We start from the raw sequence: 17756 nt of genomic DNA, 5'->3' as shown, positions 1-17756 counted from the left end.
CGTCAAATTTAAAAAGATTCTATTTTCCCTGAAGCAGGGTCCTTAACCTATAAAGTAGGAGTGAAATATTTATTGAGGAGACATAAATGTGCATTAAGAGGTGCATAGGATCTGTCAAACTGTCAAGCTGTCAATTTAAGTAAATCACAACACTAAAAATTCATGAAATGGAGCCTGCCTGTGTTAATGAATATGGAAAAAGTCTGTTCCATTACTTACACAAATGTTTAACATTGCCTCAAGGGCTATATTTATGTCATTATTGTTGGTTGGCTGCTTTCCACAACTTATAATTATCCCATGAGGACGGTGGAGAATGGTGCATAAATCCAAAGTTTGATTGACAATAACAACATTATTTGAAGGACTGCCATCTTTGCTGCAGGATTGTCTTTACACATTTATTTTGCTAAGTGTTAATGGGCTTTTAAAGCATTGAATGGACTTTCATGAATGGGAGTGTTAATTTTTATTATGATGAAAGCTGTAGTAGATATTTACATCTTTATTTTCCCTCAAAATGGCTCCTGAAGCTTGCCCAAAGTGAAGACTGGATGAGTTGACATGGATGGTGTTCGGGCAAAGTTTGTGGGTGGACACCATTACTTGGCAAGCATGGGGCATGGGGTGTGGGTGAGGAACTAATGGAGTGTGAGGAAGGATGACAAGAGGGTCTGCTATTTTTCAATAACCTAAGAATGTTAATGAAGACGTGGTGAACTGAGTTGGGCCTTTTGAACAACCTGCCTCTTCATTTGGCAGCCACTGCCTTCAATCTATCTTTGAGCCTGATTCCATTCCTCACCCACGTTGGGGTAAAAATTGAACCATTCAGAGAACTTTATCCTATGGCAAGTGCACCAACCCGGAGAATTTCCCAGCTCAAACCACCTACTTGTAAAGCAAAAGTCCAGCCATAAGACTCCATTCTAAATTGTCACTGATTTAGGGTCATACAAGTAATTACGCAGGAGAATGTCACTTGACCTGTTTTGCCTATACTATTGCTGGTTCTTTAACTAAAAAAAACTCCTGCCTTTTCCTCATATAATTTTTGCATTTTATATTGCACTCCTCTGGATACATATTCCAACACTCGTAGTAAGTGAGATGTTGCTAATGCAATCTGCATTATATGTGTTAGACAGTTTAAGAGGATCACATTACAGTAAACAGAACAGGATCACATACTAGTAAACAGAACAATAGCAAATCATCGGTAAAGTTGTAATAACATATCGCTCTGAACAGATGAAGTACACATGTGTAAGTTGTAAGATAACAAAGTGTGAAGCTAGATGAACACAGCAGGCGAAGCAGCATCTCAGGAGCACAAAAGCTGACGTTTCGGGCCTAGACCCTTCATCAGAGAGGGGGATGGGGAGAGGGTTCTGGAATAAATAGGGAGAGAGGGGGGGGTGGACCAAAGATGGGGAGAAAAGAAGATAGGTGGAGAGTATAGGTGGGGAGGTAGGGAGGGTATAGGTCAGTCCAGGGAAGATGGACAGGTCAAGGAGGCGGGATGAGGTTAGGAAATGGAGGTGCGGCTTGAGGTGGGAGGAAGGGATGGGTGAGAGGAAGAACGGGTTAGGGAGGCGGAGACAGGCTAGGCTGGTTTTGGGATGCAGTGGGGGGAGGGGACAAGCAGGGCTGGTTTTGGGATGCAGTGGGGGAAGGGGAGATTTTGAAGCTGGTGAAGTCCACATTGATACCATTGGGCTGCAGGATTCCTAAGCGTTCCTGCAACCTTTGGGTGGCATCATTGTGGCACTGCAGGAGGCCCATGATGGACATGTCATCTAAAGAATGGGAGGGGGAGTGGAAATGGTTTGCGACTGGGAGGTGCAGTTGTTTATTGCGAACCGAGCGGAGGTGTTCTGCAAAGCGGTCCCCACGACTCCGCTTGGTTTCCCCAATGTAGAGGAAGCCACACCGGGTACAGTGGATGCAGTATACCACATTGGCAGATGTGCAGGTGAACCTCTGCTTAATATGGAAAGTCAACTTGGGACCTGGGATGAGGGTGAGGGAGGAGGTGGGGGGCAAGTGTAGCACTTCCTGTGGTTGCAGGGGAAGGTGCCAGGTGTGGTTGGGTTGGAGGGCAGTATGGAGCGGAGAAGGGAGTCACAGAGAGAGTGGTCTCTCCGGAAGGCAGACAAGGGTGGGAATGGAAAAATGTCTTGGGTGGTGGGGTCGGACTGTAGATGGCGGAAGTGTCGGAGGATGATACGTTGTATCCGGAGGTTGGTGGAGTGGTATGTGAGAACGAGGGGGATCCTCTTGGGGCGGTTGTGGCAGGGGCGGGATGTGAGGGATGTGTTGCGGGAAATGCGGGAGATGTGGCAAAGGGCTTTCTCGACCACTGTGGGGGGAAAGTTGCAGTCCTTGAAAAACGTGGACATCTGGGATGTGCGGGAGTGGAATGCCTCATCCTGGGAGCAGATGCGGCAGAGGCAGAGAAATTGAGAATAGGGGATGGAATTTTTGCAGGAGGGTGTTTGGGAGGAGGTGTATTCTATGTAGCTGTGGGAGTCAGTGGGCTTGAAATGGACATCAGTTTCTAGCTGGTTACCTGAGATGGAGACTGAGAGGTCCAGGAAAGTGAGGGATGTGTTGGAGATGGCCCAGGTGAACTTGAGGTTGGGGTGGAGGGTGTTGGTGAAGTGGATGAACTGTTCGAGCTCCTCTGGGGAGCAAGAGGGGTGCCAAAACAGTCATCAATGTAATGGACGAAGAGGTGGGGTTTGGGGCCTGTGTAGGTGAGGAAGAGGGGCTGTTCCACGTAACCTACAAAGAGGCAGGCATAGCTTGGGCCCATGCGTGCACCCATGGCTACCCCCTTTGTCTGTAGGAAGTGGAGGAATCGAAAGAGAAGTTGTTGAGGGTAAGGATGAGTTCAGCTAGGCGGATGAGGGTGTCGGTGGAGGGGGACTGGTCAGGCCTGTGGGACAGGAAGAAGTGGAGGGCCTTGAGGGCATCTGCATGAGGAATACAGGTGTATAGGGACTGGACATCCATGGTGAAAATGGGTATTGGGGGCCAGGGAATTGGAAGTTCTGGAGGAGGTGGAGGGCATGGGTGGTGTCACGGACGTAGGTAGGGAGTTCCTGGACCAAAGGGGGGAAAATGGAGTCCAGATAGGTGGAGATGAGTTCGGTAGGGCAGGAACAGGCTGAGACAATGGGTCGACCAGGGCAGGCAGGTTTGTGGATTTTGGGAAGGAGTTAGAAACGGGCTGTGCGGGGTTGGGGAACAGTAAGGTTGGAGGCTGTGGGTGGGAGGTCCCCTGAGGTGATGAGGTCATGGATGGTATTGGAGATGATGGTTTGGTGCTTGGGGGTGGAGTCATGATCAAGGGGGCAGTAGGAGGTGGTGTCGGAGAGTTGGCGTTTGGCCTCGGCGATGTAGAGATCAGTGCACCATACTACCACTGCGCCTCCTTTGTCTATGGGTTTGATGGCGAGGTTGGGGTTGGAGTGGAGGGAGCGGAGGGCTGCCCGTTCTGCGGGGGAGAGGTTGAAGTGGGTGAGAGGGGTGGAGAGGCTGAGGTGGTTAATGTCTCGACGACACTTGGAGATGAAGAGGTCGAGGGAGGGTAGGAGGCCTGGGGGTATTTCTGATACATGCGTAAGTTGTAGTTATTTTTAACAAACATGTTTGGATGTATCAGAGATAATGGGAACTGCAGATGCTGGAGATTCCAAGATAATAAAATGTGAGGCTGGATGAACACAGCAGGCCAAGCAGCATCTCAGGAGCACAAAAGCTGACGTTTCGGGCCTAGACCCTTCATCAGAGAGGGGGATGGGGGGAGGGAACTGGAATAAATAGGGAGAGAGGGGGAGGCGGACCGAAGATGGAGAGTAAAGAAGATAGGTGGAGAAGGTGTGGGTGGGGAGGTAGGGAGGGGATAGGTCAGTCCAGGGAAGACGGACAGGTCAAGGAGGTGGGATGAGGTTAGTAGGTGGCTGGGGGTGCGGCTTGGGGTGGGAGGAAGGGATGGGTGAGAGGAAGAACCGGTTAGGGAGGCAGAGACAGGTTGGACTGGTTTTGGGATGCAGTGGGTGGGGGGGAAGAGCTGGGCTGGTTGTGTGGTGCAGTGGGGGGAGGGGATGAACTGGGCTGGTTTAGGGATGCAGTGGGGGAGGGGGAGATTTCGCAACAAACAACTGCACCTCCCAGTCGCAAACCATTTCCACTCCCCCTCCCATTCTCTTGATGACATGTCCATCATGGGCCTCCTGCACTGCCACAATGATGCCACCCGAAGGTTGCAGGAACAGCAACTCATATTCCGCCTGGGAACCCTGCAGCCATATGGTATCAATGTGGACTTCACCAGTTTCAAAATCTCCCCCTCCCCCACTGCATCCCTAAACCAGCCCAGTTCATCCCCTCCCCCCACTGCACCACACAACCAGCCCAGCTCTTCCCCCCCACCCACTGCATCCCAAAACCAGTCCAACCTGTCTCTGCCTCCCTAACCGGTTCTTCCTCTCACCCATCCCTTCCTCCCACCCCAAGCCGCACCCCCAGCCACCTACTAACCTCATCCCACCTCCTTGACCTGTCCGTCTTCCCTGGACTGACCTATCCCCTCCCTACCTCCCCACCCACACCTTCTCCACCTATCTTCTTTACTCTCCATCTTCGGTCCGCCTCCCCCTCTCTCCCTATTTATTCCAGTTCCCTCCCCCCATCCCCCTCTCTGATGAAGGGTCTAGGCCCGAAACGTCAGCTTTTGTGCTCCTGAGATGCTGCTTGGCCTGCTGTGTTCATCCAGCCTCACATTTTATTATGTTTGGATGTATCTCTGGAGCATGTGGGACTTGAACCTGACTCTTCGTGTTTAAAGACAAGAACCCCTGTAGATTTTTTGAATCAACCTGTTCAGACATTTCTGGAGTAGGTCAGACTTAAACCCAGGCATTCTCGGTGAAAGGAATGGGTGGGACTTAAACCCAGGCCTTCTGGCTGAAAGATACCACTGTGACATATGAATTAGGACAGAATTAAGATATACAGGAATCGTGCCTTAATGAGGTGCGAACTACCAAGAAAATATCTGCTTCTGTGTGAAATTCAAGCGGCGCATAACATGCTCAACATGACACATTTATAATTGACAATAATAAAACTGATAATTATTCGTGTTTTTTGGTTAATTGGAATGAGGTCACAATTTAAACACGAATGGTTTAACAGATTGGGTCTGTACTTAGTGATAATGGGAACTGCAGATGCTGGAGAATCCAAGATAATAAAATGTGAGGCTGGATGAACACAGCAGGCCCAGCAGCATCTCAGGAGCACAAAAGCTGACGTTTCGGGCCTAGACCCTTCATCAGAGAGGAAGGGTCTAGGCCCGAAATGTCAGCTTTTGTGCTCCTGAGATGCTGCTGGGCCTGCTGTGTTCATCCAGCCTCACATTTTATTATCTTGGGTCTGTACTTACTTGGTTTCCATGTACATTTAAGTTATCATGACCCTAGCAGTGACCAATTGTGATGCTAATGATTCTTGGTGTGAACAAAACATTTCCATCTTTCCCCATTTCTATTCATAATTTTGAGTCAATGTGTTATGTTACAACAATGACTGCCAAAAAAACTTTCTCAGGCGAATTGCTAAAATTCCACATTTGAAAATGTAAAATCAAATCAATTTATGCTGAGTGCTGTTTAAAACAAGCAGCCTGGCCAAAAGGAGTCAAGGTAATGGGTTCTTCATTGCAAATGCACACAGTGAAGTATCCTCTCTACACTACGTGTAGTCTTTTTAGTGGTGAGGCAGTTTCATTTTATTCATACGTCACAGTTAAATTTGATCAAGTAACCATGGGATTGGCTGAGTCTTTGGGTTGTGTAGGAATGGGGGATGAGGGAAGTTGTTACCTTGCTGTTGTCCCACTGTTGAGTTTTCATCTGAGTGTTGTGAAGTTCATAGGAAGGTTCCATTGATGACGTTTCTGGTTTTGGATACCCTGGGATAACATTATGCAGCTGGAATCCAAATGTAAGCAGCCAACTGTTGACATCTGTGACATGAAAAAGAGTAAAATCACATTCAAAGCCTTTCAATTGTTTTACAGAAAAGCACCTTTCCTGCAGAAATGCCATGAAGATCTCGATGATCCTTAGAAACATCCATCAGAGTTGTGCTTAGTATGACTGTGTTGTGCATGTCAAATTAAATAGCATGTAATACAGCTGTCACTAGGTGGTTGTTATGTTGGCAGGTGGGTGTGGATGTCCCTTTATGAGAGCAAGCCATGAGACTAGGAGTGGGAGCTAGGGGAGACAGTCTAAAACCGACTGTGGAGCTGAGAGAATGCACAATAATGTATTCTCTGTTCACGTTTACTCTCCATCTGTGTTGTGTTCATTTCTGGTTCTAGTGAACCACCGACACAATAGTGGTGTATCTTGCAATTTCAAGCATTGAAACAATTGGCATTTCTTAAGTACTCAATGCTATGCAGGGGAATAACGCAACAAAAGGGAAAATGGATAGGTTTATGGCAGGAAGCTCATGATATTGTTGAAGAGGAGAGCAGAGAGCACTGAGGAGGTTTTTGGAGTAGAAAGAAGATTGTTAGACTTGGAGAATTTGACAATAAAATCATAAGAATTAAGAGCAATTACAGACTATGTTGTCTGATTTGCCACTCAGTAAGGTCGTGGGATGCTGTCAAAACTCTTCACTCGACTTTCCTGCCTTATCCCCATAAACCTCAATTCTATCATTGATTAAAATTCTGCCTATCTCAGACTTGAATATACTTAGTGACCCAGCCTCAACAGCTCTCTGCGATAAATAATTCCACAGATTTTATTTACTATTTTGAGTTATTACACTTTATAGATTATTATTTGTCATCCTCAAAAAGAGAAAACAAATAATCTCTATCTTTGTCATAAATGGGCTACCCTTTATTCTGAGATTGTGCTGTCTGATCCTAGACCCTCCCACAAGCAGATGCCACTTCTCCTGTCAAACCTGTGTAAGAATCTTATATGTTTCAATAATGCCTCCTTTAATTCTTCTAATTTCCAATGAACACAGGCTCAACTTGCTTACCTGTCCTCATAAGGAAATCCCTTGGTATTTGGGTCAACCAGGTGGATGTTCATAGAATCCCTATAGTGTGGATACAGGCCCTTTGGCCCGACAAGCCCACACTGACCCTCAGAGCATCCCATCCAGACCCATCCCCCGTAACTGACCTAATCTACACATCCCTGAACATGACAGGCAATTTAGCATGGCCAATCCATCTAGCTTGCACATCTTTGGACTGTGGAAAGAAACCCATGCAGACATGGGGAGAACATGTAAACTTCACACAGACAGTCACTGAGGGTAGAATTGAACCCAGGTCCCTGGTGCTGTGAGGCATCAGTGCTAACCACTGAGCCACTGTGCTGCCCTGTTTTCCAGACAGCCTCCAATACTAGTGAAGTTTGCCTTAGATAAAGGGACCAAAACTGTTCACAACTGGGGCCTGACTACTGCTTTGTATAGTTTTAGAGATACCTCTCTATTTTTATAAGTTATTGTCTTTGAAGTTAGGTTAAGGGACCAGCATTGATTCAGTATAAAGCCAGAAGTGGTCAAGAGGATGCTGGGTCTCATGCAAATCATGTCCTGCCTCCGATTGCTGAATGCCACCCCACCTCTGCCCCACCCCTCCCCAACCCAATTCCAAATGGGATCAGTCAGAAATCTGATCCTGTTCACAATTTTCAAGTGTCTGGATTTTCCATGCATCTATGAAAATACGGTGATAAAGAAGCAGAGGGAGCATAGTGGGATATAAAGTAATTCTGAACCAAGGTAAGTGTGGGTGGCATGGTGGCACAGTGGTCAGCACTGCCACCTCACAGTACCAGGGACCCAGGTTCAATCCCAGCTTTAGTCAACTGTTTGTGTGGAGTTTGCACATTGTCCTTGTTTCTGCCAAATTGTTCCAGTTATTTACTGCTGTGCAGCTTAGGTGGATTGGCCACCTAAGTAGCTCTGCGGTGTGCAGATTAGGTGGATTAGTCATGGATATAGGGTCAAGAGGATAGGATAACGTGGGGGAGGGTGTCTTGTTGGATGTTCTTCAGAGGGCTGGTGCAGACTTGATGGGCCAAATGGCACTGTATCTGCACTGTAAGGATTCTATGACTCCAAGAGAAATTATTTCAAAGTGCTCGGTCTGCAGAAATTTTCCCCCACAACCTTCTCCAATCGGAGGGCAGAAATCTGTTGGTGGTGCTTAAGTGAGTAAATTAAATAATTCTGAGCCTTATTCGAGGAGTAGTCAGAAAATTTCCCATTCACAACCCTTCTCATCTGCAGAAAATAGGTATGGAGTTCAAAATTGGGTTACATATGTTTGCTGAGAGTATTGCAGATGAATACAGTAATTATTCCCACAGAGATTTGTAAAATATTCAGCTAGTAGGGTTACAATTATCATTTTGACTTAATTTTATAGCTTTGCCAATAAAAAATATTTTGATGTAAAAACCTGGATGATCCTCAAAACTGATTGCTTTTAATGGAAATGCAATAACGATAATTATATTATTGCTTTTATAAATTACACATATTTGTAACAAACAGAGTTTGAACGGAAAGAAAATCCATTGTTTTCTACATTTATGTTATTTTATTGACTTGCTGCAGAATAGATCAGTTTCGATCCAACTTATTGTCATATTGTTATGACTGTGTTGTTGGTACCAAAGTCACCAGCCATTTGCAAGAAATGATAATCTCTTTTGAACTGAATAGTATTCAATTACTGCAGGCTTTAGATAATCATAACATTCTTATTAAAGGCGAAAACTGTGCTGGCTGCAGAGGTGTTTTTTCTTTCATTACTTAATTTATATTTGAACTCATCTTTTTCGTATTTTTCATGTTGTCGTCCTTTACATTTTGAGTTGTTCCTTTAATAGTAACAATTCTTTCCTTTTAGGATCTATCCTGGTCCTTGAAAATTTTGCAGAACTTTTGAGGTTTATTTTGGCTCCTTAATGTGAAGGTAAAGTGCAAATTTGCTTTATTCTTCTTCGTCAAAAAGTGGCTATTTTTTGTAAAAGCCATACCTTTAAACATATTAGAAATTTTAAGTAGGACTGCAGTAAACACTTAGAAGTTTCGAAGAACTCAGTTAGAAGTTTAATTTCATGCCACCTCTTGATCATAGAACATTGGTCAGCTTGCTTTACAATGAAGACATTGGAGGTAATGGATTAGACTTGGTCTGGTGTACAGAGAAGCAATCATCCACAACATCTTTAGGGATTACCAATGGCACAGCTATCTACTTGAAACAGATTATGTGATCATTGGAATAGAAATTTATATAAAGTTAAGTATAATCTTCCTTACCTGTCATGTAACATTTGATATCTTGCATATTGCTGACTGGGTTGTTATTTTTAAACATGTACAAATTAAAAGGTATGAGACTGTCACTGAGGTGATTCCACACATCATGATCTGGTGCTGTCCACCTTCCAGAAAGCACATCATAATCTCGCCGTCCAAAGTGTACTAGTTTGGTGAGGGTATCATACAAGCCGCCATGATAGCCTACAATGAGTTGAAAGGCTGGATTTGTGTCCATATAAATCTCCCCATAAGCAGTGTAGCTGATTTGTTTAATCATCAAACCAGTTCCACTAAATACAGCTAATGGGGTTCCTGTATTATCACAGGCAACATAGAATTCATCACCACTGCTAATTTCCATGGCAAAAAGATGACCTTGAAGGTCATAGTATAGGGATGCTATTTCAGAGCTTGTATGATTGTACATGTGTGTAATTCTTGCAGGGTTATTCAGATCTGCATAAAAAAACTGGAAGTACATCCCATTGCTGGTTCTGCTCGAAATCCGTCTTCCAACTCCATCGTATCGATAATGCACTCTCCAACCATTTGATTTACTGTAAGCTTTGGTGAGAAGTCCAGCTGAATTGTACTCAAAGATAATACTTCCCCTTTGTCGTAAGAAACCATCCTCATCTACTTTGTACTGGACTTCTCCAAGACGAGTAATCCTATCCCTCCTGTCATGCCTCAGTGGAGTCAGACGTGCACTATTGCCAGGGCTTAGTAAATGGAGATTTCCATTTAGATCATAGCTATAGCGCCACAAAGGTTTGTCATTCAAGGATACGGTCTGCAATTGGCCATCTGCATCATATTCATAAGCATACCTGGATGTATTGGCATAGGGACCAACCTTTAGTTCCCGTTTTACAACCCTACCCATGTTGTCATACTGCACTGTCATCCAATACATGAGTGATCTGAAAATTTCATACTGGACCTCTTTTACTCGCCCATATGCATCAAAATGCTTAGTGTGAGTCATGACTGCCGTGGTGATGATCTGATTAATGTCATAATAAATTACACCAAATTTTCCAAATTGTTCAATTTTCCCAGAAACATCATCGTATCGATAGAGGTCAATTGGTAATGGTGTCTCATTGATCACAGCTTGCATGCTCGTAACCCGGAAACTGTTGTCATAGTTATAATCGAAGCGAGCATTCACCATGCCTTCCTCACTGAACCGAAAGATCTGCCTGTCAATAAGAGGGCCAATTTGCCTGAAACGTATTGTGCAAGTGAAGCCTTCATTCTGCAAGTTGACAGTTTTAAGCATTCCAGCTGTTTCATCATAGGTAAAACCAATCCTTGTGGTGTCGTAAAGGATTTCTGAGAGCTTGGATAGCTTGCCATACTTGTAAAGCACACGGCGCCCTGTTCCCAGGTATGACGTTTGCAACAACTGATTGTCCTCTGTGTAGTCTTGAATCACAGAAGCATTGCCTTCGGGGGGTTTATAGATGTTCCTGTAATAGCCCACAGAACGAATGGTTTCCAGACTTTGCTGAGCAACATTTGGCATTGTCACAGAAGAGAGTCGATCATTTTTGTCAAATTCAAAGATGTATTGTCTTTGACTGTGCAGAAGCAGCACTGCGGACTATGAGAAACAGGAGAAATAACATTTAATAGCTGCTAATCACGCATTCCATTAATTATTTCAATCACTTGTATCAATCTTCCTAGCAGATTAATTAATTACAAAGAACAATTTATTCAATTTGATGGCATGTTAAATTTATAGCCAAACCTAAACAGATGTCCAGAGTACAGCCCTTACGGAATTATTTAAATCTTTGTAAATCAAATCAACGTTATACATGTAGCAGGCTAGCTAGATCTGAACTAAATTCAAGCACCACATTAATACCTTTTGAAAGGTATTGCAAATGGGTCGCTACTTTATAGAATAATTTTCTTTGTAGCATTCAGTAGTACAGTTGAACACAGAAGGAAACATTTTCAACTGCCATTTAAATGCAAAGCAAAAATATTCAGATGCTCAGCTGAGGCTTTCAGAAGACAGCTTTTATCTACATGCTGAGGAGCAGCTAGTTATAACTGAAATTTGATGGCATGATTTTACCACTTTCTATCATTTTAATAAACACCTACGTCTCATCAGAAACCCGATACATTAGTCAACACTCAAATGGATTCATGTCATTAAAAGACACAGGTCGTTCCACTGTGTGAAGCAGAAATTTGAGGAATGATTCCTGAACAACACCAACTAGTTTGTCGTAGCGATACCTCAGATGGTACATTCTTCCTGCCATTTAATACTGCAAATGTGCCGCTTCCTTGTAGACTTATGCAGGGAATGGCAGAATGTTATGTGGACTCAATACCACCAGGAAAAGCACTGCATTGCAAATTTTTGTGACCATGGTCATGTGAAATCAACTCTGCTGGTCTGACACTGCATACAGATCCCAAATAATTAGTTTTTTGAGGTAAATACTCTTTACAAAGCTTAAAGATTGCACCCAATCTCAAAATAGACAAAAGAGAACATTTTAAGGCCACTCTGTAGGCTGCGTTGCAAAGGGGTCATTGATATTAACGTATGGAATGACCAGCCTGCCCAAGCAAAAGAATTGCAATGCTGTCAGGTACCAATTGTGTAAACTTTGTTGCAGAGGAGCAACAGAAGTGGAAGGAGAGAGAGCCATAAACATCCGTTATCAGTGCAATTCATGTCCACTTTGCCCTAAGACCTAGAGCTGTAGGATTAACTTTCGGACACAGGAATCATGAAAGCCTCATTCATGCATTTCGAGAACGGATGATAACAACAGTGATGCTTGGCACAACACAAATACCAGGTCCCTGCTGGCAGACACATATGGGCTAAAACATACTAAACTGGGCCCAGAATCATTACTATGCATTATAGATTGCTTTTCATCTGAATATATTTCAAATTTTGCTATATATTTCAATTATTTAATCTGCAGAAGTTATTTCCATTGCACGTTATCTATGACCAAACTATGAAAGCATTAAGTCCATTGAAAAAGGCTCAGATTACTGGCCCTCAGTACTTTATCAGTGACTGTTATAGAAAAAAGTAGTGCTTTAGTGATCTCAGTTTAAACATTATGTTGTGATTTATCCACCATTCAAAAAGGTCTGCTGTGGAAATTTCCAGTTTGTGAAACCTAATAGGGTCTTACTTCCTACATAAGGGACAGCAACTAACTTAATTTTCTCAAAATGTTTATCATATATGACAAAAATGAACTTCAAGGTGCCTCTGTGACAATACCTTTTCAAGGTAAGTGTAGCTCCAGGACTTTCCATCGGCAAAGGTTCTGGATACAATCCTGCCAGCTTGGTCATAGTCAATTCTTTCTGACATGGTACCTCTCTGGATACCTGCCACCTGACCAGTTGAAGAATATGTCACATTCACCCCATTTAGTCTGCTGCTTGGAGACCATAGAGTAGGTCGGCCAACCTGATCATACAGGATTCGGAGGGTGAACTTCCTATGATCATCGTATATTTTTTCCGTTCTAGTTATGCGATCAAAATCCAGAGAGAGCAAATTTCGGCTATGGACCTGTAAAATATTAAAAAACAATCTATAATACTCCTCAATAGCCCTTTTATAGAATAGAAAGTAAGAAAAGTTTGAAAAAATATCATCAGCAATGAGGTTTAATAACAAAATTCGGTATAGAGCCGTGAGCTTTCACTTGTCTGCAAATATTTTGTTATGTTCCTACTTTCAGTTTTCAGAATATCATGCGTGATATTTCCTGCCTTGCCACTTGAAATAGCCAGCAATTTCCATTTTCCATTTTACTCTTGCTCTGCTGGGGTGTCAAGCCTAATATTGCTGATTTAAGCATGTACTCACAATGAACAGCAGACCTTGGTCATGTTGGGTCTTACTGGTTCTGGTCATGTTTAAAAAATGCTCCCACCCAAGACAGGATTGTGCCTCATTAAGAAAGAACTTTTATCTTTATAATGCCCATCCTATCCTTAAGGTGTTCAGTATATTTCATTCCTAATAAATTACTTTGAAAGTGTAAACTACTAATGCTTTCTAGGTATACAATGGAGCCAATATGCCTATAGCAAAGAGGTGGATAATTGGTTATTATATATTTTGGCCATTAATTGAAAGACTGTTGGTAGGATCACTGCCATTTTTCTGTTCCATTGCCTCCCATGTAGAAAGGCACAAACGGCTTAAATGCAGAAATATTGTGTTTCAAGGCTTCAGCAGAGCAAAAATAATATAGAAAATAGCTGTTTACTTTTAAGCTTGAACTTCCTGCATTTTTCTAAACATGTGGCATAATTTCTTTATATTGAAATGAGCAGTCAAGTAAAACTTAGTCAAACATGTTACTGTTGCTCCCTGACTGTAGGCACAGACTACAACTCTGTTGATAGTTGGAGAGAACTGGCTTCCAGATTCTGGAGCTCAGGTTGTGAGTTAATTTCCTCATGGTATTTTCAAGATTGAAAAGATATAATTTTATTCCCTGTTCCTGCAGATCAGTGCGCACAAAGATCTGGTGTCTTATGGTGTTGTAATAGAACAGACATTTCTGAGACTGCCATTGTCGGGGAAACAGAACAGAACAGGCATCTGGCTTTCCCTTGTAGCATACATTGACAGATTGGAAGAAACACTAGACATTCAGGCATGACTTCTGTAAAGGTGTAGCTATTAGTGGTTTTCTCCAAAAAACCAGTCACTATATAAGAAGGGAAATATCAATCCTGTGTGTTTTTTGTAGCACTGGAGAAGTCAATCATGTCTGCTTGTTCCTCAGATTAGAAGATGTGCTAGAACAAGAAAAAAGACATTCATGTGCAGATGGCCAGGTACCTTGTTAAGAAAGAAGAGGTTGGCTTCTGCAGCTAATGGTATTGTCTCACAAGAACCTTCAACAAAATCTTGTACTGATGTGCAGGACTCTTTGAATGTTGTCACATGAACACTGACCATTCAGAGAGTAGGTTTCCTGTTGAGTAAATTAAAATGATTTTCTCTAGAAGCTGATAAAGCATCATTGGTGAAGTTGATTTCACACTGAAACTTTAAAAGATCAGAAATCTTATTATGATAAAAAAGTCTGAAGCTGGATGAACACAGCAGGCCAAGCAGCATCTCAGGACCACAAAAGCTGACGTTTCGGGCTTAGACCCTTCATCAGCCAGCTGTGTTCATCCAGCTTCACACTTTGTTATCTTGGATTCTCTAGCATCTGCAGTTCCCATTATCTCTGATCACAGAAATCTTATTAAACTAGCTAATCTGATCTTCCTGTTATGATAACAAGCTGGATGATGCTCAAGTTTCAGCAGAAAGTGTATAATCTGCCAGATATTGCAGAGATCCAAGATGGCTGCCTGTGAAAACCCGTGGCATAGAAGCCACCCATGTGACTGTGATTTTCATACCACTCGAGAGATCTGTCCGGGCAGATGTCTGCAGTCCCAGATCCTCAAGGTGGAACTGTCCAAATGCCTCTGTGTTGAAATGCACTCCTCTAATACAGATTTCCTCATTAGGTTTTTACAGCTCAGGTACTCTTAATATCTTCTTCACGAAGAATTGTCGGTTGTGCTCCCCTATATATTAGACTTCATATTCCCTTCTTCCATTCACTCTTCTTCATTTACACAATAGCATACATATTTTAAAGTAAGAACAATCAGATTTAATTTGGAAATGTTTCTATTAATTTTTAGGAAGGAAAATAAATTGAACCAGAGTTCATTATCTCTGAACCAGATTTACCTTCAGTTACCTGGTCATTCTGGTTGTCGTCCTAACTGTTGTCCCCAAAAATGCCTGTGATTGTCTATTGTAGCATGATTGAGTAAACGAGATCATTTTTTGCTGCTAAATTGATTCAATACTTAAGATTTACAACCACTTGCAGTGTACTGGCTAATTATTAATGGTGAATAAACATTAGCTCTTGGATAGACATAGTAATCAATTAGAAATTGGGCACAAGACCTATAAATGTCTAACAACTAAATTAACAAAGACTTGAATTGTTATTTATGAACTCAGAATCATAGAATTACCATTTATTTGAGAATGCTACAGTTAGTCAGTCAGTTACAGGTCCCCAGTGAAACAAAATCATTTCACAGCGGTGGTTCAAATTGAACCACAAATAACTTAATATGTCATCTTAATTTCTCAAGATAGATTTTTTAAATATCTTGAATGCTTTTTCATGAACATACTTCTCTATCCAACACAGCTATTTCACTCTAGTACTTGAAATACAGTTGAATATGTTAACACTTTCTATTGCATATTGTAATTTTCAAATTCAAAACAAAAGTTTGATATTATTAAGAATACATAGGCTTATTCCTTTCTGTTTGGCCTGGGAGTCCCAACAATGGTTGATCCTAAAATGGCACATTTAATAATAATCAGAAATATCAAGAATTTTACAACAAAATTTCCAAAGCTCTCATGTGTGTGAAGAGGGGAGAAGAGCTAAAAAGATTCAATACAAATTCTTTTAGGCTGTTGTAAATGTAGTCCTCCGATTGGCAAAGAAGTAGATGAAAAAGTAGACCTCAAATGAGGGTGAGAAAGGCACCCTTGCTGCTTCCAAAAGCATTCAAACAAATAAAGTGCCCAACGCAGGCAGAAAAATGGCCAAATTGTCAGAAACGATTCAGAAAAGGCTTCAATTTTGGTGATGAAGACCAATAAAGATCAGCTTGGCATCTTGCTGTATGTAGTGAGTAGCATCCTGGAGGATGTTCTAAGCTAGGGGCAAACAAAGAAACAGCTGCATATTCGGATGGAATAAGAATTTTTAATTCATATTTTGGTGTTTGGCAATATTATTGAATGCGCATAATTTAATTGTAAGAAAAAAATGCTTAGAAAATGCATACTCATCTTATATTGACCTTAAAATGTTGGCAGCCAATTGTGATTGTGTAATATTAACAGATGACTTGATCAGAGATAAAATTGTAGATGATGTTTTAGGGGAAATTCTTTCAGATTTCCTAGGGTCTAGGAAAGATGTAACTGTGACTAAAGTGAAGCAACTGCCCAGCAAGAAGCTGCAGTCAAAATTAAAATTGAGTCATTTTTAGTGGAGACGGCATAATCTCTTGGAGAAAGAAAAGGACTGAAGTATTTTTGATATGTCAGCTGTAAAAGCACATCAGTACTGAAGCCACAGAAGTATGAGGAGCACCAGGTGTCATTTTGCAATGTACCTGCTGAGCATCCTCCCAGAATCACAGAGCACCATAACTGCAAAAGTTAGTCATTGTAATTCAATATGTCATTCAAAAAATGCTTATCCATCAAACAGAGGGAGAAGCATTTAAACAAGAGCAGCATTTAAGAAATTTAAAAGAGAGACAGCACAGACATTGAAAAGCAAATATTGGAATGTTAACACAGAGGTCATTTCATAATCAGGTAATTTTAAAAGTGATACAGTAGCAGGAATCTCAATACTTTCCGATAAGGTAGAACAGCTGACTCAAGTAACACTACAACCAGCAACAATTTAAATCCAAGGTTCAGGAGGGATAAAATTTAAAGTAAAAAGACAGCTGACAACAAGACAAAAATACAAAGACAGGGAAATCTTTGAAACTTTATGCATCATCCAGAACCAAGTAAATAATCCATAAATAAATTCAGAACCAAATTACTGAAGTTGTATAGAGACTGGGGACATAAAAACTAGTATACCACACAGCACTGACTGTAAAAGGTAAGCAATTTGAAGATATAGCTAGCATAAAAAGAATCATGAGGACAGCCAGAGTGAAGGAAAACCTAGTAGTGTTTCATAGAGTAAAAGAAATAGAAAGCCGTGATTATAGTGGTTTGAGTGACATGTTCATTACTGTTATAGAACTAAGTAAAGTTCAGATTCCAAGCTGTAACAATGTTCAAAGGAAATACAGTCAAAGAAGCAACAAATAAACTGCTTACACTACTTGAGAAGATGTATAATGGAACACAGACAATGGAATCATTTGCAATTTGACACAGATTGCAGCACAGTGAGCAGCAATTTACAAAAACTTTAAGTCTGAAATTAGGTGATGAAGATCAGATAAGTTCGAGTGAAGAAGCTGGCTTCTCCATCTTCTAATGAAGAAATTCTAAAAAAAAAGCTATATACCACACCAACCAAGAATGATGTTCAGTTTAACACAAAAAAAGTAAAATGTTTTCAACAAGTAAATTCTTTACAAAGAAGAAAAGTAATTAAACAGGCGTAAAAATATCACTTATGACAAACAAACCAGTAAAAACAAGAAAATGGCAAAGAATCAAACCATGACCTTATCTGGTCATCTGTCTGTGCCCAAGTCCC

The 17756-nt window shown here is 41.7% G+C and overlaps 1 protein-coding gene across 7 annotated transcripts in view; it reads right to left on the bottom strand.

Annotated features, from left to right (window-relative positions):
- Positions 1-17756, bottom strand: part of tenm4 (teneurin transmembrane protein 4) — a 973741-nt gene that overhangs the window by 13297 nt on the left and 942688 nt on the right. For all 7 annotated transcript variants that reach the window (XM_048532769.2, XM_048532768.2, XM_048532771.2 and 4 more), the window contains 3 exons: positions 12671-12967; positions 9388-10999; positions 5895-6037 (listed from right to left, as the gene is read on the bottom strand). In XM_048532769.2, the coding sequence (XP_048388726.2) occupies positions 5895-6037; positions 9388-10999; positions 12671-12967 (2052 nt within the window). The remainder of the gene's footprint in view (positions 1-5894; positions 6038-9387; positions 11000-12670; positions 12968-17756) is intronic.

This window comes from Stegostoma tigrinum, chromosome 6, assembly GCF_030684315.1.
Source record: "Stegostoma tigrinum isolate sSteTig4 chromosome 6, sSteTig4.hap1, whole genome shotgun sequence".
Classification (NCBI taxonomy): Eukaryota; Metazoa; Chordata; class Chondrichthyes; order Orectolobiformes; family Stegostomatidae; genus Stegostoma; species Stegostoma tigrinum.
This window is presented reverse-complemented; position numbering and strand designations above follow the sequence as displayed.